Source organism: Monodon monoceros, unplaced genomic scaffold, assembly GCF_005190385.1.
Source record: "Monodon monoceros isolate NGI ecotype Baffin Bay Population unplaced genomic scaffold, NGI_Narwhal_1 Super_Scaffold_22, whole genome shotgun sequence".
Lineage (NCBI taxonomy): Eukaryota > Metazoa > Chordata > Mammalia > Artiodactyla > Monodontidae > Monodon > Monodon monoceros.
In genome coordinates this window covers 35382504-35403756 of record NW_021703779.1, presented here as the reverse complement: position 1 = coordinate 35403756, position 21253 = coordinate 35382504, and the positions used below count along the sequence as shown (strand labels likewise).

The 21253-nt window shown below is 55.0% G+C and overlaps 1 protein-coding gene across 1 annotated transcript in view; it reads left to right on the top strand.

Annotated features, from left to right (window-relative positions):
• BCOR (BCL6 corepressor) overlaps nt 1-21253 on the top strand; it is a 42826-nt gene that overhangs the window by 10471 nt on the left and 11102 nt on the right. The window contains exons 2-7 of the mRNA XM_029240168.1: nt 8719-8844; nt 10183-10261; nt 11208-14048; nt 14716-14769; nt 15241-15427; nt 20879-21247. Coding sequence (XP_029096001.1) covers nt 8759-8844; nt 10183-10261; nt 11208-14048; nt 14716-14769; nt 15241-15427; nt 20879-21247 — 3616 coding nt within the window. The 5' untranslated portion in view covers nt 8719-8758. The remainder of the gene's footprint in view (nt 1-8718; nt 8845-10182; nt 10262-11207; nt 14049-14715; nt 14770-15240; nt 15428-20878; nt 21248-21253) is intronic.

Below are 21253 nucleotides of genomic sequence, written 5' to 3'. Positions count from 1 at the left end.
ACTCTGCGCGAAATGGCTGTGTTCTCTTGCCCTAACAATCAACCGCGACACACGCATTGCTGCCTCGGCTAGCCTTGGCTGGAGCCTGGAGGGGTGGGGGGAGGGGGGTCTCTTGTTCCGGAGAAACCTGCCAGCTGCTGGGCTTGGTGCGAAGGCAGACACAATGCTGCTGTTGTTGGTTTGATCTCTAACTGTGGATTGTTAGTCTGGCTTTAACTATGTGGTAAGGGGGGAATGTGAAGGCTGTTTACAGCGAGTGCAAATAATGTGACAGCTGTTGGTGCACGAGCAGCGCTGTGCCTCCTCGGCGCTCACACAAAGCGCGCACTATGCAGGCCCGCGGAGAGCTGCAGAGGTGGCCGCCCCTTGCTGGCCCGGGAGCCCTCGGATGCGCTGCGAGACAGCCCGCGGCGGCGGCGGCGGCGGCGGCGGCGGCGGCGGCGGCACCCGCGCCCCGCGACACGCATCTTCCTGGCTCCTGGGATCGTGGTGGACGTGCGCGCTGGTTGGTGTGTTGTGGTTTAGGGAACTTGTTAGGCAGAGGTGGCAGGAGAAGGCCTGCGGGGTCACGAGTGCCAACTGTCTGGAGGGGTTTGGCCGGGATCTGTTGACCTGGGGCCTCAGCGGCTTGTGACCGGGTTGTTAAGATTTGGGAAAATAACTTTCCGCCCTAAAGCAAGCCTGTTGGAAAGAATGTATTATTAACTGAAGGCTTTCTGGAAATCGCAGAGGCTCTGAAGGCCGTTGTTCTTCCTCTGAAATGGCCCTGTTATTCAGACAAGTTCAAGAGACAGGCGGCCGCTGTGTTCTGTGCCCTCGGCCCTGTTTCCTGGATTGGAAACACAAGTGTGTAGGTTCAGGACCCGAAGGGGGGTGAATGGGGGTGGGGAGGTGTGCAAGTCGGCTTTTGATTACCCACCTCCCTCTGCCTTCCCGGTTTTTAAGAGTGCACTTGCCTTTCAGCTGCAGGACCAACGGTGCTGTCTTGAGGTCTGCCCACAGCGCCACCCACTCTGTGACTCAATCAACTAGATGCCCACAGCCCGGCCTTCTCTGAGTTCCTGGTCCTCTGCCAGGCACTGTGGGGAGGCGCCAGGGTGGGAAGGAGAACAGTTGGTGGGTGGCAGCAATACCCCGCTGGGCTGGTCCAAGCTGGCGGGCTCTGGATGGTCCGGAAGATGGGCCTGCCCCTGGGCTGTCCTGGGGCAAGCTGGGTGTAAAAACCACTCCCCCCCAATCTCAAGGTTGAAGGCTTCGCAGCCCTGGCCCCCGGGCTTTGGAGGATCACTTTAGAGCTGACTTAATTCTATATCCTGCCCTTCTGTGTGACTTTGGCCCCTGAGTGTACAGCTTGCAGGATATCTGCAAATTATGGGTCCACCTCCCCCCCCCACCCCTGCCCCCAGATCTACTCTCCGAGTTATAATGTGGACTTCTACATCTAGTTGGGTTCCCTAGTGGGGAGCTGGGAGATGCTTCTGGAATGATACATGAACTTCGGTGCCAGTTCTATAAATTGGTCTCTTTTTATGACGTGTGCCATTTTCTGTAGGAATGTTGCTTGCAAAACGAGTTTCGCCTTGGAGGAAAGGCGGAAAGATAAACAAGCCTGCAACGCCAAAACACTGGCAGTCTTTCCCTCCTTCCAGCTCTCTTAAAGCAGCCGGGCTGTATTTCCAGGATTAGACTCGTGCTTGTGAAGAGGGACTCTGGTTGGCTTTTTTTTCCCCCCAAGCAAATGCAAATTAGAGAAAAATAATTTTCTTTCAACGATATGCAATGTATTAGTCACTTGTTATCGTGCTCCGAGGCAGGCCTCATTTGCGCGTCTGCCAGCTCGCTCACATCTGCTCGGCGCTGTTTGGGGCATTTTAACCTTGGCGGTGTCGTGTCTGGTCCCACGGATCAAGGAGGAGTAATTAAGCTCTGAACAGCTAGAAAAATTCACGGGCCCCCACGTCTACCGCAGTTTTCCCACAGCTTTGTTTGGGGTGTTCCGGGTTCCAAGATGAACAGACGGGGGGTTCCTATTGTTCCTTGTAAAGAAAGTGGGAGCCCCTGTCCTCCCCTGACCCTCATCCCCAGCCTTCCCAGCACTCCCAGTCTGCACACAATCAGCAGGGAAGCTGGGTGCAGATCACAGGACCCTGTGTTTTATGCACCTTTTATTCGTAAAAAGTTCCTTTGTGCTTCCTGTGTGTACTAATGGTAGCTGTCGTTAATAGCTTTATGGTATAGTTTGTTCCTTGTGGGGGGAGGAGTTTGCAGTGAGTTCACTTTATTTCTACAAAGCCCTGATGGAGGCTGCAGTGCAGTGACACCCCCTCTAGAGTTGTGGTCTATGGATCGTTTATTCTGGGTTTGCCTCCAGGTTGTGTAGACTCCAAGTGGGAACCCAGCCTGTAGGGAGCAGACCCGAGGGGGTGTGTTGGCGGGGAGGAGAGGAGTAAGGTTGATTCATTGCATTCAACCTAGGTTTCCTGTCCTGGGCTGCTGCCTCCTGTTGAGGGACACCAGCTTCCAAATGGGGCCCCATCTTGCATACACACGTGGTTGTGTGTGGCACAACCGTGAAAGAAAGTGAAAGGAACAAAAAGCCGAGGCCTGGCGTCGGGGGGAGGTTGGTCCAAGAGCTGACGGGGAGGTGGGTGGGGTGGGGGACGACACGGCTCTGTTTTTGGGAAAGGGGGTGTGTGGCGGGCAGCCCCGGTTTGGCAGCGGCTCTCCCGGTCGATCCTTGCTGGTGCCCCCCTCCCCAAGCCCCCGAGCCCCCTTTTACAGTTGGCTACACCTGGCTTGCATCTTTCAATCGGGGAAGGTGGGGGAGGCGTCCACGGAGAGAACACTCCAGACTGGCCGAAGGGAGCGCAGGACGATGGCCCGGAGCGGTCTCCAGTCAGTGCCCACTCCCCTGGGGCGCGCCGCCGCACATCCTGGGTTCTCCGTGCGCCCACCCAAAGTTGCTTTTTGTCAGAGATTCAGCGTCAGGCGCCTGGGAAGGGGGAGCCCAGAGGAGCGCAAGGGCGGGGTGAGCTGGGGTCGGGGGCTGGCCGAGAGAGCCGGGGGTCCTGGAAGGTCGGGCGGGGGGGTGCGTGGGGGGGGGCGGCCCCGCGCTGGGACCTGGCGGAGGAGGGGCGAGGAGCCTGCGGCAGCGCGGGTGTGTGTGGTGGGAGAGAAAATCCCTTTGTTGCCGACCGATCGCGCTCGGGGCTGAGGCGGGGGAGGGGGCGCCCCTCCCCCACTCGCAGCCGCCGCCGCCGCTGCGGGCCAAGTTCACTCCCGACTGACCCGAGTGGCTCGCTGCTCTATTCTGGCGCCCTGGGAGGAGGCAGGGAAGGTTCTGGTTGCTCAAAAGGTCAGGGCCGGCCGCGTGAGTTTCCCGTCCCCCACCCCGTCACACCCCCACTCCTGCTCCGCAGCTCTGTTACTAATGCAAAACTTGGGTCGTGAGTGGGGACGCCTCTGGAGGTGGCGACAGCCATGACTTGGAGTGTGCCAAGAGACAGCGCCTGGGCAGGCTGGATCACTCCTCCCACCCCCCACCCCCCACTCCGCCCCCAGCACTCATGCCCGGCTGCAGGACCCAGTCGGCGACCTCCTTCAGCCACACCCCACGAAGCCTGCGACCCTCCCCCCGACCTGGGGGCATCCTTGGGGTTCCACTCTCCCCACTGCTACACATACTGGGGAAAACATCCCAGGAGGACTTGCCCCAACGCTGCACACCCTGGACCGCTTTTTCTCATCTCCCACCTCCTCGCGGCCCCCAGTCCTAAAATAGGAACTTCTTCATCCCTCCCTTCCTTGACGCCAATAGAGAAGCGCCTGTGTGTGACTCAGTCTGCGCTTGGAGCAGTCCCAGGAAGGGCTCCCGCGCCATGAGCTTTGGGCTTCCATGAAAGCCACACACTCTGCAGAAGGTCACCCCTCCCGGGCCCCCTCTGTGTCCCTGCCTCAGCCTTCCCTCTGCCGCAAAGAAACTATGTAGCCATTCTGGGGTTTGTTTGTTACATAGCATGTTTAGTGGAGTCAGATGCTGTTTAATGGGTTAGATGTGGCCTGCACCAGCTATTGCCAGGCAGAACTCAAGTCCATAGTGCAGTTTAATCCTCTGGAAAACACGGTGCCAAATATTTACAGATGAGGGGGCCAAAGTTGAAGAGGTCCGGCCACCTGCCCAGAGACACGCCGTGGATGAGAGTGGGAGCTGGGAGGCTGTGGTGACTGCGCGCGCGCGCGCGTCCTCCACAGAGAACCAGCCATGCCCATGAAGTGAGGGACACCCCTTCCCCGAGGAGGTCCCCAGCCTACGGAGGACCGTGGCACATGGCATGCTGGCTGGGAGCCCTGCCGTCTGCCCGGCCTTCTGAGCCGGAAGCTCCCCAAAACCTGTCCAGGTCTTCTTGGTCACTAACTGGATAAGTGCCTGATGTGGCAAGGGGTGCCTAGAGAGCGAGGCCCTAGGAAGGGGCACCGTTAGTACTGGAGTGGAGTTGGGATGGTTTGGTGGCGCTGCTTCCCATTCCGTCGCTGTCACTTGACAAGCGTGCTGTGCAGACTTGAACCAATCCATCAGCGCCTCAAGGGCGGAGGCAGTGGAAAGTGGCCCGGTGCCAGGAGGAGCTGGGGTGGAGAGAAAGGAGAGGTGCCAGGAGTGGCCTGGTGCTGCCTCCCTGCACTCACGCCAGCCTCTCACGGCCACTGCTCCTTCCTTTGCAACCTGTTTGTTGCCTGCCAAGGGAAGTCGCCTTTAAAGAAAAACAAAACAAAACAAACGTTCTCTCCTTTTCCTCGTTCCATAATGGTGTCTTCATGGCAGGGATCGGCAGGACGGTGGTGGGTGCAGCTGGGGACCCGTGTGCCCCCTCGTGTCTTTTCACAGAGGGCCAAGGTGCCCTCACTCAGGGATGCCGAGGTTGGGGTGACAGCTCCTAATCTTGGTCCCTCTGACCTCTTTCTGCCAATCAGGCTCTTCTCCCCAGTGTCCAGGCCAAGCTCCGATGCTAATCATAACTCTTGGCTCCTGGGCCAGATGACTGCCCAAGTCTGTCGAGGGAGTCTCAGGCTCTCCTGTGCTTGCCCTTAGGGCCAGACCGAAAGCCGGAGACCACGCTGCGAGTCTGCGTTTTGCAAGCCGGGTCTCTCCCAGAACTGGGTGTTCAGCGGGCAGCCACCACAATTCCTGGCCTGTTCTTCAGAAACCAGACGCTCCTCCGTCTCCCCGGCTGACCCCTTCTCTTGGCCACCTTCCCTCTTCATCCCTATCCCACATCCTTGCCCCCTTCTCTCCACTGCTGGGAAAAAGGGTTAAAACCCAGAGCCAAGGTGTAGCTTAGCAGCTCCCACTGGAAACGGGTTGGTGCTTGTAAAGTGCTTTTCGTGACTGACTTCACACGTCTTGGCACTTCCAGAAGCATCACCCACCTGTGGAAGAAAAGGGGGGGGTCGTTGAGAAATAAGGGCAGATGAGCCTCTTATATACAGCAGCAAAGCGCCCGCTCTGTCATCTAAATCACGTCATTTGCCCCCCTGCACCATGACCCACAGCCAAGGGTCAGGGAAGTCACTTTTGAAGAACTTTTCCTTGGAGGTTAAAAAAAAAGAAGAAGAAAGTAAGAAAGACCCCCCAACTGTTTGAATAGCCGCTTCTGGAAGAGGAGTGGGGTGAGCATGGCTGTGTCTCTGACCCCGTCTCTGTGTCCCTTGCGCCCAAGATCCCCTTAGTTAGTTCTGCATCCCAGAGAGATGGGGGGTGGGCCCGTTCTTCAGTGATGGTGGGGTGTAAGCAGTATGGCCTTTGCCCAGGATGAGGGTGTTCCTGCCCAGGATTTGGGCTGTCACTCTGGAGACGGGCCTCACGCCAGGCAGGGCCTCAGCTCCTTGGCCCTTTCCACCCAGGTCCATCTCTGGCCCGGAGCCTGAAGAGTTAAAAGTCTTTAGCTCGTTGCAATGAAATTATGGCTGGCAGTGGCGCCGCTGTTTGTTCAACAGACCTCCACTTTTAAACAGTTCACAAAAAGTTCATGGGGCAGCTAAAGATTATAAGTGTGTGTGTGTGTGTGTGTGTGTGTGTGTGTGTGTGTGTGTAGGTGTAGGTGTAGCCAGCAGGATCCAATACTGAGCCTTACCCCTCCTCCTCTAGTTTCTTCACGGCCAGCCCCCCGCCCCGCCCCCACTCCCATGACACCGGACCACGCTCGGGGCCTCAACCCTCCATCTGACCCTGTGCACGTAAGAACACTTCATCCTGACACTGGGTGTTATTTATCTGTGCGGCGTTAATATTGAAAACCCCACCAGACAAGACCTGGAAGGGCGGGGAGAGGCTCTGAAAGCACCCCGTGGTCCCAGGTGTCTCTAAACTGCATTCCCCTCTCATGCTAAGTCCAGGCCGCCCTTTCTAAAGAAAAGCCCTTTCAAGGGAAGGGGGCTGCTGGCCCTTTTTGGGGGGAGAGGAGAGGACTCAGTAGGGTGATTGTGGCAGCGGCCTTTCTGTTTCCTCAGTCAGGTGCTCAGAGGTCATTGTCCCAAGGTGACAACTAAAGGAGACATGTAAGAGGCAGCTTGTGTAAGTTTTGAAGCCTGGGGCACCAGAAGATTGGGGGCTTCGAGGGCACACACGCTTCTTCCCTCATCCTTTTCTTAAGGGTTTGATGGAGTGACCCTTTGGCTTCTGGTATAATGTCCAAATTTCACCGTGACACCCAGCCAGGGGGTGGCACGTTGTGGTCCTCCCGCTGCAGCCACGGCCAGGACACTTGCACCGAGGAATGTTGCTCCTCCACCTTTTAGATGAGGCTTCCCTGGACATCTTCCTTTTGGTCTTCCTTTTGTTAGAAGGGGCGGCAGGGGTTAGGGAGGGGACACTTTGTTGAACGTGCCTTCTCGTCGGCCCTGCACTAGTGGTGGCCTGCCCCCAACTTGATTTGTATGTTCGAAACACGGAAGAACAGCCCGTGAGCCCCCCACAGAACCTTCCTTGATGCCCAAGTCCATCTGAGTCCACCTTTTCGGGGCACTGTGGCCAGCCACTGGAAGTGCCCCAGTCTGTCTAAAGTAAGGGATGCTTCCTAAAGAAATAGCTTCTCTAGAATCCCACCAGGCCGGACACAACTGGGAGATCTCTGCCTTTCCTCAAGCTTCATTGTTGAGTTCTAACTACGCGCCGTGTGGCTCTTGATTCACAGACGGTGTTCCCTTCTGTATAGGGGCCGCCTGTATAGGGGCCGCCGACGGGGGATGCTGGTGGACAAAAGCCTGTGTTAGGACAAAGAAATGCAGAGGGGGATAGCCTGGCTGGCTTTGGGATTCAGGTCTCCCAGGTGCTCCCTGACCCCACCCCTAGTCACTCTCGGAAAAAGAGTCCCCAGTCCTTGGTGGCTCCCACCCAACAGACCTGGCAGTCAGCTCCGTGTGCTAAAGTGTAAAAGCAAGCATTTGCATATTTCTTCCTGCTAACAAAGGAAATGTGTCGACTTAGGGAACATTTGGGCTTTCGGAAACTGTGTGGGTGGGTGTGTGAGGGAGGAGAAAGAAAAGTTCCCCCCCATGAGCTGCACACCAGTGATTTCACACTCAGGTTCGGGTCCTGTGTAAAGAGGCCGTGGCTGGGGGGGCCCTCCCCTCCCCCGCCACCCCGCCCCGGACAAGGGAGTCTGCGAGCAGGGGAATTGCCTAGGGCCATCGGTCCCAGGCATTAAAGGCTCCCCTACTTATTAACCCAGCATTTAACAGCAGGATATGGGGCTGAAGCGCAGTCAAAAGAAACGGCTCAACCTCCAAAGAGCAATTAAAATCCTGCACGAGGATAAATCACGCGCCGTGATAATCCTGTTAATAAAATGCAGCTTGTCCTGACCCTTCACTCATGCAGCAAACTAGAATGTGATGTGGGTGGGGCTGGTGGGCCGGGAAGTTAAGGAGGGGGCGGGGCTCTCCCCTCTGCCTCGGCAGCCTCCCCCCTCCTCCCGGTAGACGGTTAACGGGTGGCTTCTGCTTGCTCCCCGCGGGCCGGAAACTTGCAGCCCCAGCCCCAGCCCGGCAGCCTGGGCTGCTACGATTTCTGCACTCGCTACTGATTGCTGGTCCCCAGCGAGCAGGCGTCATTGAATTACTCCGCCGCCTCCCTCTGCAGCTCCCAGGCCAAACCACCCAGGTTTGGGGCTTAATCTAATCTAGGGCCCGGGTGGGGTGGCTCGCCAGCCCACTGACTCTTTTTAACCCTCCGTCTGTAAGTCACACGCACCGCAGCCGTAGAAGTGAGTCGTAGTTTGGGCCGCCACACCGGACTGTGTGCCTTTTATCCCACACCCCACCCCCGTCCCCAGGTCCTTTCAGCCGCAAGAAGAATCAATGTGGGGCTCCCTGGAATCCAGCACAGTCCGCTTTCAATCCAAGTGTGTTCTCCAAAAGGCTGGGAAAGGGGAAGGGAGAAGGGCAGGTTAAGGGTGACATGTGCTGCACCTTGAATGGTGTGTGGCCTGTGGTTCTTGAACCCTCTCTTCGTCCCCAGCGCCTCCTGCCAGGGAAGTTCCATCTCCCTCCTTGAACCTCTGGCTCAGGCGTGTTCCTTTGCTCCTGGCCATCTGTAGAACATGGAGCAGGGCCTGCCTCCCCAAGTGGCGTTCTGTATGAAGTGCCTAGAAGGAGGGTTTTCTCTTGTTCCCTCTTTGGCTCCTTTTTTATTCAACCTTCTGGGATTCCTTTTGTTTTAAACAGACTAGACGCTTGAAGAAAAGCTGCCATCCAAGAAGACGACATGCTTTCAGCAACCCCCCTGTATGGGAACGTTCACAGCTGGATGAACAGCGAGAGGGTCCGCATGTGTGGGATCAGCGACGACAGGTAAATGCGCGTGTCCGGCTGAGGCCTGGGGAGAGCGTGGGTCCTTCCCCAGGGCTCCTGAGCAGAGCCCCCCCCCTTCACGTCCTCACAGCCAGAGTGGGCCCAAAGGGGGTAGGGTGTTGGGGGGAGATCTCCTGCCTAGCTGGCGGCCCTTGATTTACAGTTTTAACAGGCAACCTGGCTCAGCGAAGCATTGCCGCCCTTTAAGAGATTAGCCCCTAAAGCGGCCTTTCAGTGCACTTTCGTCCTTAATTTATTATTTCATATTTATGAAGGAGAATTAATCCCAGTCTATATGCTGCTTTAACTCTAAATGTCAGGAGTGTGGGCCCAGGTGGATCGGCATTCGATGTGCTTTTAAAACAAATAGTTTGCTCGGTAATAAATGGGGCGATAGCCACCCTTCACATCATTGAAGCCCAGGTTTCTCTGCGTCCTCCGCCGCCTGTTCAGCGAGGCCATTGGCTCCTGGTTTCAGTCACCCGACAGCTCTGTTACGCTTCCTAATCAGTAATTTTGGAGTGCGGGGTAGAGGCAGCTAAGCAGTAGATAATTGAAGCTGCCCTTCCGGGTAATGACGAAACTTTTCTCTGCCGCTTGTCAGTGATTTTATCCTGGGGATTTGGAAGTTGGCACCAAGCACTTTCTTTACCGATGCTCTCTGATAACGAGTTCCAGGGCAGCCGCAGCAGCCTGGCACAGATGTGCGGCTTCCCCTGGAGCAGCTGACATTTGTAGAATATTAGTGTGTATCCCCCATCATTTTGATAGAGGCAGTCAAATATGGCTTCATTCTCACCATGGAAACCGGTTTCGTAGGACATGGTACCTAACTTTGTTTGGGGAAAAGTTTTGAAAGCCTGTCCTCACGGGGTAACACAGAAGTGAGTGATGTAGCCAGCTCGCAGACTCCAGCCTTGAGGTCCCCACTTTGGCTTTGGACATTGTATTACTTCATGCCTGTCCTCAGGTAGAGCTTATAAGGGTCTGCTAGGACAGCAGAGCCCGGACTGCCCTGCCCGGCCTCTCTAGAGAAAAAATTGTGAGGGTGACGTGGTTGTGCAGAATTTCTGCCTTACCCAACTCGAGGACGTATTTGTGATTTCACATCCCTGTTGCCCTGCCTTTCCGTTGTTTTTCCCAGTCCTGTTGAATCACCATTCGGGGACAACTTTCAATATGGGCCATTGGGGAGGGTTTTTTTTTTTTTTTTTTTTTTTTTTTTAAAGGGCAGTTGGAAAAACGGAGTTATTAGAAACTGGTCTATTCTGGGGCAATCTATGAAAGATGGATTAAGTGAGGAATGCTTTCATGAAGTTGGTGTGTCCTTCTAAATAGGAAAATTCCTGTAAACGATGGTGACGCTTCAAAGGCCAGACTGGAACTGAGGGAAGAAAATCCCTTGAATCACAACGTGGTAAGAGATTAATGGCTTCTGTTGACGTGCCGAGTATCAGTGATCTGTAAATCAATCGTGCATTCATTTGCATACCATTAAAGGGCCTTTTGGGGGCGGGGCTGGGTGTTTCAGGGCAGGGCTTGAGTAGAAAGAAAGCCTAGGCTGCAGGACGAAGCCTCACCCAATTTCTTCCTGGCTCGATTGCTCGCCATTTACGTCCTCGTCCCCTGGCGACTGGTGGGATATGTGCCGCCTTTTCTTCGATAAGCTACGTGCCACATCAGTGCTCCCAGCTGGATAAATTTGTAGCCTCCAAGTAGACCCTTAGGGTTTACCTTCCCAGTAAAATATGAAACAGAGCTGTCTTCAGATACCAGGGAGAGGAAGTCAAAAGACACAACTACAGTTTGACCCATGGCCTCTTTATTGATTTAGAAATGAGACAGCTCAAGTCCTTCATTCCTTACTGTCCCCCTGAAGATTGTTTTTTGTTATGTTAAATAATGCCTCGCTACATGGGGCGGGGGGGGGGGAACACAGTGAACATCGCCCCGCCCCAACCTGACAGGGCCTGGGGAGGGTGAGTCCGAGTTCTGTACCCCACGAGGGTGGTTCTGAGAGCAGTGGAGTTGGTATCACCTCAGTTGCAGCAAAGAATTTCTGCTGAGAAGGTGGATCTTCCAGAGTGAATAGATGACTGAATTAATGCAGGGGCCTCAAGTCTAAAGGGACCAGCGTTTTACGTGCTTTCAGGATACTAGTTGGACAAAAGTGAGACGGCAGGCAGGGGACGGTTCTGGATAAGCGGGGAGGGGGCCAAAGACCTTGTGAATCCTTTATTTTTAAACCCTTTCGGCTCAGATGTTGAGGTTGATGTCCTATTGAGCTAGTCCGCGGTTTCTCTTTGGGATGGGCTGCTTTGAAGGCGTGTCCTCGGTAATACCCATGTTCTTCTTCTGCGAAGGTGGACGCGACCACGGCCCATCGGATCGATGGCCTGGCAGCGCTGAGCATGGACCGCACCGGCCTGATCCGGGAAGGGCTGCGTGTCCCCGGAAACATCGTCTATTCTAGCTTGTGTGGACTGGGCTCAGAGAAAGGGCGGGAGGCTGCCACAACCATAGGTGGTCTGGGGTTTTCTTCCGAAAGAAACCCAGAGATGCAGTTCAAACCGAATACACCCGAGACGGTGGAGGCCTCCGCTGTCTCCGGAAAACCCCCAAATGGCTTCAGTGCTATATACAAAACGCCACCCGGAATACAAAAAAGTGCTGTCCCCACGGCAGAAACACTGGGCTTGGACAGACCTGCTAGCGACAAACAGAGCCCGCTCAACATCAATGGTGCTAGTTACCTGCGGCTGCCCTGGGTCAATCCTTACATGGAGGGGGCCACGCCAGCCATCTACCCTTTCCTCGACTCGCCAAATAAGTATTCCCTGAACATGTACAAGGCCTTGCTACCTCAGCAGTCCTACAGCCTGGCCCAGCCGCTGTATTCTCCGGTCTGTACCAACGGGGAGCGATTTCTCTACCTGCCGCCACCTCACTACGTCAGTCCCCACATCCCGTCGTCCCTGGCCTCGCCCATGAGACTCTCGACGCCTTCGGCCTCACCAGCCATCCCGCCTCTGGTCCACTGCGCAGACAAAAGCCTGCCCTGGAAGATGGGCGTCAGTCCTGGGAACCCGGTCGATTCCCACTCGTATCCCCACATCCAGAACAGTAAGCAGCCTAGGGTGCCCTCTGCCAAGGCGGTCACCAGCGGCCTGCCGGGGGACACGGCTCTCCTGTTGCCCCCCTCGCCTCGGCCTTCACCCCGCGTCCACCTTCCCTCGCAGCCCGCTGCGGACACCTACTCCGAGTTCCATAAGCACTATGCCAGGATCTCCACGTCGCCCTCGGTCACCCTGTCGAAGCCATACATGACGGTCAGCAGCGAGTTCCCCGCGGCCAGGCTCGGCAGCAGCAAGTATCCTAAGGCTCCAGAAGGAGCCGAAAGCAGCCAGCCAGCTCCCGGGCACACCCGGAAAGCAGCAGGTCAGGACAGAAAAGATGGCAGCTCACCTCCTCTCTTGGAGAAGCAGACGGTTACCAAAGACGTCACCGATAAGCCACTAGACTTGTCCTCTAAAGTGGTGGATGTAGATGCTTCCAAAGCTGACCACATGAAAAAGATGGCTCCCACGGTCCTGGTTCACAGCAGAGCTGGGAGCGGCCTAGTGCTCTCCGGAAGTGAGATTCCGAAAGAAACTCTATCTCCTCCAGGAAATGGCTGTGCTATCTATAGATCTGAGATCATTAGCACGGCTCCCTCGTCCTGGGTGGTGCCCGGGCCAAGTCCTAACGAAGAGAACAATGGCAAGGGCCTGCCGCTGAAAAACAAGGCCTTGGACTGGGCCATCCCGCAGCAGCGCAGTTCTTCGTGTCCCCGCATGGGCGCCGCCGACGCCGTGGTCACTAACGTTTCGGGGTCGGTGTCGAGCGCCGGCCGCCCAGCCTCTGCGTCGCCGGCCCCAAATGCCACCGCCGAGGGCAGCAAGACCAGCAGGAGCTCCGTGGATACCACGCCATCCGTCATCCAGCACGTGGGCCAGCCCCCGACCACACCTGCCAAGCACAGCGGCGGCACCGGCAGCAAGGGCGCCAAAGCCAGCAACCCAGAGCCGAGCTTCAAAGCGAACGAGAACGGCCTCCCGCCGAGCTCAATATTTCTCTCACCAAACGAGGCGTTCAGGTCCCCACCAATCCCCTACCCCAGGAGTTACCTGCCTTACCCAGCACCCGAGGGCATCGCCATAAGTCCCCTCTCCTTACACGGCAAAGGCCCTGTCTACCCTCACCCGGTGTTGTTGCCCAATGGCAGTCTCTTTCCTGGGCACCTCGCCCCAAAGCCGGGACTGCCCTATGGGCTACCCACGGGCAGGCCGGAGTTTGTGACCTACCAGGACGCGCTGGGGTTGGGCATGGTGCATCCCATGTTGATACCTCACACGCCCATCGAGATCACTAAAGAGGAGAAACCGGAGAGGAGGTCTCGGTCCCACGAGAGGACCCGCTACGAGGACCCAAGCCTCCGGAACCGGTTTTCTGAGATGCTGGAGGCTGGCAGCACCAAGTTACATCCAGAAGTCCCCGCGGACAAGAACCTAAAGCCCAGCCCCAGCTGGAATCAAGGGAAGACCGTCGTCAAGAGTGACAAGCTCGTCTATGTAGACCTCCTCCGGGAAGAGCCAGATGCGAAGACCGACGCTAACGTGTCCAAACCCGGCTTCACAGCTGAGAGTGTCGGCCAGAGTGCCGAGCCCACCAAACCCCCGCCTGACCCGGCCCTGCAGCCACACCGGGATTTCATTGCCCTGAGAGAGGAGTTGGGGCGCATCAGTGACTTCCACGAAGCCTATACTTTCAAACAGGCTCCGGGCCAGCCCGTCTTCGGCTTAAGCAAGGAGAATGTTCCGGCGGGAACCAACAAGGAGAACCTGGCGATGCCGGTCTCGACTTCATTCCTGGAGCCGACCCTGGGGAGCGAGGGCTCTGCGGTCACTTTCGGGAAAACCCAAGAGGATCCCAAACCGTTTTGCGTGGGCAGTGCCCCACCGAGTGTGGACGTCGCCCCCACCTACACCAAAGACGGAGCTGGCGAGGCAGAATCAACCGATGGCAAAGTTCTGAAACCGAAGCCATCTAAGCTGGCAAAGAGAATCGCAAACTCCGCTGGTTACGTGGGTGACCGGTTCAAGTGTGTCACTACCGAACTGTACGCAGACTCCAGTCAGCTCAGCCGGGAGCAGCGGGCATTGCAGGTGAGCCCCCCCACCCGAATTTCAGGAGCCTGACCAGTTGTCAGGTTTTTTTTTTTAATGTGTGAAGAGGAGGGGGCCAGGGGTATGATAGGGCAGGACACCGGGCTGATTTGGTTAATGAAGCTTATGATAAATTTAAATGTTTGAAATGTGTCCAGTAAGGGGACGTAAGTGGATACTTTAAGTTATTCTGTAGATTTTAAGCGAACTCCACTCGAATGCTGATAACGGAAGTTTTAATTATTGCGAAGGATGTCTAAAAGACTGCATGACGTTTACCTATCAATCGCTTTGATTTCTCTGCCGTTACTGTACGTTAACAAATATACCTAAAAGCGCTGTTTAGAATGCCTTACGTGATACTTGGTGGAGGTGTGTAGCGGCCGCATGTCTGTGAGATTCGTGCAATTTTTTTTTTTTTCACCAAAAAAACAAACAAACCAAAAAAAACAAAAAAACAAACCTTGCTTAAAGGGATAGAGTATGTATTTAACTTGCTAGTGAATGATAGATGTTGTATAGGAATTTCCTTAAGATATTTTACTTTTAATTAAAAGATAAATAAAGCCAAATTGTTTTGCAATGTTAAGAAAAAAATTGGTTTATGCTTATAAAAATGGATGAAGTTATCTAAATGATCCATTGAGTGCCCATTTTAATTACATAGATGGAAGGATTACAAGAGGACAGTATTTTATGTCTACCCGCTGCTTACTGTGAGGTCAGTTCTTCAAATTTTTATTACTAGAATCTTACATAAACCTTTTGAGTTAAATTTCATTTCCAAATATACAAAGGGAAGTTTGTGGGCCATGGTCGTCTTTATTCACTGTGCATTTGTTTCCTTTTCTGTTGTGTTTTTGTTTCGCTTTCCTTGCGTTGTGTTTTTGTTTTGTTTTATTTACCTTCGAAAGAGAATGTCTGTCTCTATGCCACAGTGTATGTATGGCTATACATACACACCACATATATCTCTACATACATATGGCTTTATGAATAAAGAGTGTGTGACTAGTTACATATAGACACTCTTACATTTTTATCGTTAAATTTTAAAATATCTCAGTTGTATCATAAATTGTGGTTGGTTTTGGGCAAACTTTTCTTTGAAGATACTTTCCTTTAAGGTAAGGGCAGTGAAGTAGCTTTGGTGGTAAGGTGTGTCTTTTTTCCATCTCCGTTCTCTTTCTAGCGTGCAATGATGCGCTTCTCAGAGTTGGAGATGAAAGAGCGAGAAGGTGGCCACCCCACGACCAAAGACTCCGAGGTGTGCAAATTCAGCCCCGCTGACTGGGAAAGGCTGAAAGGAAGTCAGGACAAAAAGCCAAAGTCGGTCGCCCTGGAGGAGGCCATTGCCGACCAGAACGACAGTGAGAGATGTAAGTGAACCCAGGCGGCTCGCGTGTGGTACCACGTCGGTGGGAACGGGGCGGTTCCGCTCCCAGTGCTGAGGGAGGCGAGAGGAAACAATACACTTCCGATGGCCCAGCATCTGGGTGGTGGCTGTTCGGAGAACGGGCTGCTCTGGCCATCCTTCCCAGCTGTGGATTGCAAGGCTGCTTGTCCTTTGGAGCGCTGCGGCGTCCAGGAGTGAAGCACCTATGAAATGTTTCCTGGCACGCATCTCCTTTTTCCGGAGAAACGCTAGTCCTGTAGTTAGTAATAGCCTACTACGGTAGAGCAGAGGAATGGCAGTGCAAGACCTCCAGCGTAGCAGGTATGTGTCCCGTTTCGTAGCAGGTACGGATGCGGGTTTTTGGTAGCAGTGGCATGACACTTGCAGCCAGAGCCAGACCCTCCAGAGTGACAGTCTCCTATGGGAGGGAGTGGAGAGTACTCGGATTCTCCCTCCAAAGGCAGAGGTTTCGTTGAAGTGAGATGAGGGCTGATAAAGGCACCAGCAAGATGAGCATAATTATTTTCTATGGCAGGCTTGTTTGCAGTCATTAGGAGTTGACAACGCGCTCCAAGGGCGTGGGATAAACGAGGGCGTTCTTCCTACCAGACGGGGGGTGTATTATGTTTTGGAGGCAAAGCTGGAGAGAAAGCTAGCGTCTGCCTCGAGTCACACGCTGCGCTCCCAACAGCTGCTTCCCCACTGGGGATGACTTCGGGCTTTGCCCTCGAGACTTCCTGGGCTAATGAGATGTTGTTGGCAGCAAGTGGAGGTCTTCCTCCCGCTTTCTTCAGTGTGCGTGCTTGTGGCCTGCGGCCCGCTCCGGACCCCAGAAACCTCACCGGTGATGGTGAATGAGGGCATCTAGGTGAACGTCGAGGACAGGGTGGGCGTGAAATCCCCCTGAGACAGGACAGTCGGGGGTGGTGGGCACGTTTGGGAGGTCCAGGCCCTTGGACCCAGTCGTAGGGTCGGCGTTCCCGCACACGCTTAGGTCCTGGGTGCCTGATGCAGTTCGGGAAAATTGTGGTCAGCAACAGCGTGTGCTTCTCTCTGCTGCTTGGAGCACTGCCCTCCCTCAGCTCATCTTTGGGGTCAGGCAAAGGCCTGTGGCCGGGGTTCTGGGTAAGCCACACCGGGACCGGTTTGTCCTGCGTGGCTCCCGTAGAAGGGGATTTCTGTGGCTAGTCAGTGGCGGCCTTACCCGAGTGATGGGGCCCTTGATGTGCCTGGAGTAGACGATTCCGAGCTCCTCCCCCTCGGGATTGGAATGAAAGACGGAGGGTCCAGGCCACTGGAGTAAAGCAGCAAGAAAGCCTCCCTCCTTGCCTGTGCTCACAGCTGACACGCAGCCCTTACCCTCCTGAGTGGCCTCATAACTCAGCTCTCGGGGAAGTTTCTCAGAGAGATCTGATAAAGGTGGGCAAAGGCCAAGTTCACGGGGATGCACTTTTCTGAGGAGGGGATCTGCCTGTTCTGGGTGGATGGTGAGGGAGGCTGGAGGAAGGGAGCGGGAAGTTAACCGGCCCCGAGTCTTCTTGCCCTTTTCTCCAGCAACGTGGCCAAACCCAGGGTGGCCGCTGCCCTTCATGTCTCAATGGCCTCACCCCGCCCTTCTTCCCAGAGAAGTTTGTGTGTGTCCTTCCCAGTCTTTCCTTCCTGCTGAGCGTGGAGACAAGAACTCAGTGTGGCCGATGGGGAGCAGGGCCTGAGCCCCAGATGATTCCGAAAGCCCCCTCCCCCCACTGCCCGCCTCCAGTCTCAGACCGACCGACGGGTCTCTTCCTGCAGCACCCGGGACATGGCCCAGTGAGCCATGAATCTCCACCATGGGAGGGCAGGAGAAGGGTTGGGGAAGGTGAGGGGCTCCGTTTGAAAGATTGGGGCAACGGAGGTGGATTCACCATCCACCCTCTGTCTTGTAGAGACTTGGGGTTTGTAAATAGTTGGTCAAGAAAGGTCACCTGAAGGAGCCATTGTTCTTACTGCCGCCTCCGCATCCAAGGTGCACAGCAGGTGTTCATTCCATTCAGCCGGAAATAAATGGGCCTTCCTGTTCTTGGGCCATCACGTCTTGAGCTGATATGGACTCAGGTCCTTCTCATGGGCGCCGGTGTGGCCGAGAGCCGAGCTGTGAGCACATGGGAGCTGGGGCGGGCAGTTGGGGCGGGCAGGGGTCACAAAGAGGGTCCAGGACGCCTTCAAGATGCCTTCCCCCTTCTGAGGCAGCCCCTATCCATGGAGGGACCAGGAGCTTCTAAGATGGTGGGTGTTGTCTGCGCGGCCCTGGTTGTCCCGGTGTGGGTGCATCTTGTTGCTAGGGGCTTGTTTAAAAAATGAATTAGCTTGAAAACACAGTGGCTGAGATATTCATTTATTCTTTGTGATCACACGGGTGGCTGAGTTAAAGTTTTATTTTGGAAGTTCACCAAATGAGCTTGGAGGTTCCTCAGGCTTGGAAGTTCATTACTAGGAACCCTCAGTGGCATTTGAGGATGGGGCGGGGCAAGGAGGCGTTGGTCCCTTCCTTCTCAAACTTGGAGTAACCATCTCCCTTGCCAACCACTTGGCTGGGACAGGCCTAGGACCTGCTCAGTGGCAATGCCTGGCCAGGAGCTGGAGGAAGCCTCGGTCAAGGGGCTTCATGAAACTTCTTTGCTCAGGGAACTTCTCTTGCAGCTGAGCACCTGCACGTTTGTAAACTACTTTGGAACAGAGATCCCCTGCACTCCTTCTGTAGAGGGTGTAAGTTTTAACAAGGTTAGCCCTTACTGGAGGTGCTATAGTTAAGCTACAGAGAAGGGGATTTTAATCCTGGGGAGCCTTCCAACAACTCAGAACCGTCTCACCTTGTTTAGGCCTCACTGGGCATGGCTCAACAGTGGTGAGGGTGCTCTGTTGCCACGGTGACTTGTAAATGTTGCTATGGTGATGCTTCTGTGAGGTGATGCTATGGTACAACCATAATGAATTTGGGATATATGTGCTGTGAGTCATATGACCATGCTGCAGGGAGCAAGCATTAAACCTCAAACAATACAGCCACGTTCACATCTTGCTTAGACTGGGTGACCAAGGGCACATGGCTTCCCGCTTTTAGAAGGGCCAAAAGTAGCAATGATGGCAAAGCCTGATGGTTAGGATCCCCGTGTATCTGTTTATCTCCCCATCTCCTTTGCCCTCAAGGGTAATCCTCCTGTGGGTCGTGGTTAGAACAGTCATTGAGAAGCTCCAAGTGACACGGAGCCTCTCCCCCATAGCTGGTGGCCATGGGTATCTTGGGCAGTCGGGGTGGGTGTCCTTCAGGGTTATTACTGGCCTGGGTAAGGTCACACTAGCGTAAGGTCTTGGGGGGCCTTAGCTGAGGGGAATTGAGATCTTTGCCCTAAAAGGCTCTGGGGTTGGGGGAAGGGTGGATGGACCTAGTTTGGAAAAAAGAAACTTTAAAATTGGACCTGGGGGGTTCTTAAGGTAGCCCTTACATTTCCTCCATGGATCCCCTCCCACGGAGCTCTTAGGGAAGGCTGATTGGACCAGAGAAGTCCAACGGTGTAACCAGGAGGGCTCACCTCTTAAAATTTCATACATTTCAGGCCTGAAATTCAGGCTGGTCTGGCGGTCTTGGTGTCTTTTGGTTAAAGGGATTTTTCCAGCCTTTCTCTGTGCTGAGCCCAGCCCGTGATTATGAAGCCCACCCCTGGGAGGAGGCTAGCAGTAACATTCCCACTTTACAAGTGAAGGGGGCCGAGCTGTAAAGCGGCGCCATTCCTGCCCGGTGTTTAAGAGGGTCACAGAGCAGCCGGAGTGAGAGTTGCAGCGCACCCTCTTCACCGGGCCTGCGGTAGCGTGGGCTGCATCACCCGTAAGCACAGGCCAGGAGTTTGGGGTTTCTCCTGCTGCCATGACAGGAGACCCTCGCGGTTGGGGTGATTCCACCATTCTGGCAAGAGTAGATGGGGATCTGTCCCACCCTGGGATACCCTTGGAGAAAAGTGGGTTCCACCGTTGAGAGCACAGGTCAGGCTAGCCAAGGCCAGGGTGAGGTTCATTCCCACAACTGACTGCCATTAAATGCTGGGAATGCCCCCAAGAGAGGCTGATCGGGGGACTAGCCGGCTGGGCAGAAGTGGGAGTGATACTTGAAGTGGTCTAGGGAGAGGAGGAGGAATGCTAGCAGCATGTGAGGGGTGTGTCCATGATTTCATCTAGGGAAACGGGGGCTGTGGGAGCTTAGCTCAGGTGTTAACGAAATACCAAACTCATACACCCACCCCCACCCCCGGCCGGTGACGGACAGCCTCATCTTCGCTCATCTTCGGGGAACTCATTAACATCACAGTGATCGTTACGGAATTATTTGTGTGTTAGAAACAATGTGACTAGCAAAGCAGTTAAACTGTTTCTTTGGCTAGAGCAAAAGTGAGGAGCGATGTTAGGCTGGGGTGATTGGAGGAAAAGCCCCAAGTGGATGCTAGGTTGAGCAGAGGGGGCGGAGCTGGGGTGTGAGCAGTTTAGCCCCCGCCCCCCTCCCATGAAGGGGGTTGGAGTCTTGTCTTTGAAATGTCCTTAGATGCTTGTTGCCTGGGAAGGAAGGCGTGGAGAAGTGCCAGGTGGGGTGACGGGTGCCCCTGTGGGTGTGCCTAGTGTCACTGAGGGCCTTCTTCCTGGACAGGAAATAGGAGCAGCCCCTTGATGGCAGTGAAATGCTTTTCCCCCCACGGGTGTGGAAAGAGGACAGACGGACTTGTAGCAATCTGGTTGAGTTCTTTGAAATTGCCCCTGACCCTTGTGTGTGCACCAGGAAGCCTTTCCCTTAGCTTTGCCAGGCCCCTCTTCCCTTGGTCTCCCCAGCTTCCCAGCCTCCCACCATTCTTTCCTTACTCTCTTTCTTCACCTTTGCCCCTGCTGACCCAAGTGAACATTGGTGCTATCCCTGTGTAGATGACATTTGGGGGACATTTGGTCTCTTTATGACATCAGCCTTTTCTGTTTATTAGAAGATAATGACCTCAGCAGCTGTTTCCATAGTAATTTGTAGCTCTGCCCTGGATTGGTTGGCTCTTACTGTGAGGTCACTCACCCTCAGTTGAAAAGTAAGCCACCTTGGAGAGTTAGGCAGTTAGGGAGTTACCTCATGTGCCTACAGAAGGGTCATCTAGGCGCCTCTCCTTGCCTCACTGCTGCTCCAGCTATGAACCGGAGGAAGGGAAATCGTGAGTGGGCTACACGCCTCATTTTCTGCTTTCTTTGCTGGTTGTGTTCAGCTGCCCTTCCTTTGGGACGTTGTCTTTCTGAGGGTTTTGTGCTTCCTGCGTGTGAGGCCCCTGGCCTGCAAAGGAGGGTCTGTTGGTAGCAGATTGCCTTGGGCATGGGGGTCCTGCCTGCTCCTGGTGACCTTTGTTCCCTCCTTTCCGGGTTGTCTCCCCTCCACTAGGCGAGTATAGTGCTGGAAGCAAACACGACCCCTTCGAAGCCCCAGAGGACAGAGATCTTCCCGGGGAGAAGTACTTCATGGACACGGAGCCTGCCAGCGAGCCCCCCGCCCACCAGGCGGCCCCGGACGTGCCACGCAGCCCCACCCTCCGGCTGGACAGAAAGTGCAAGGTCTCTGGCGACAGCAACCACACCGAGACCACTGTGGAAGAGCTCCCGGAGGACTCTCTGCTGAAAGCCAAGCGGAGACGGGTCTCCAAAGGTGAGCTCGGTTTGGCTTCAGGCCCGCAGGGCACCCAGCGGAAGTCCTGGAGCGGAGCAGTGGAAAGTTCCAGTCCCACCCTGGAGCCCTGGGGGGAGCCACTCACACCTCCCC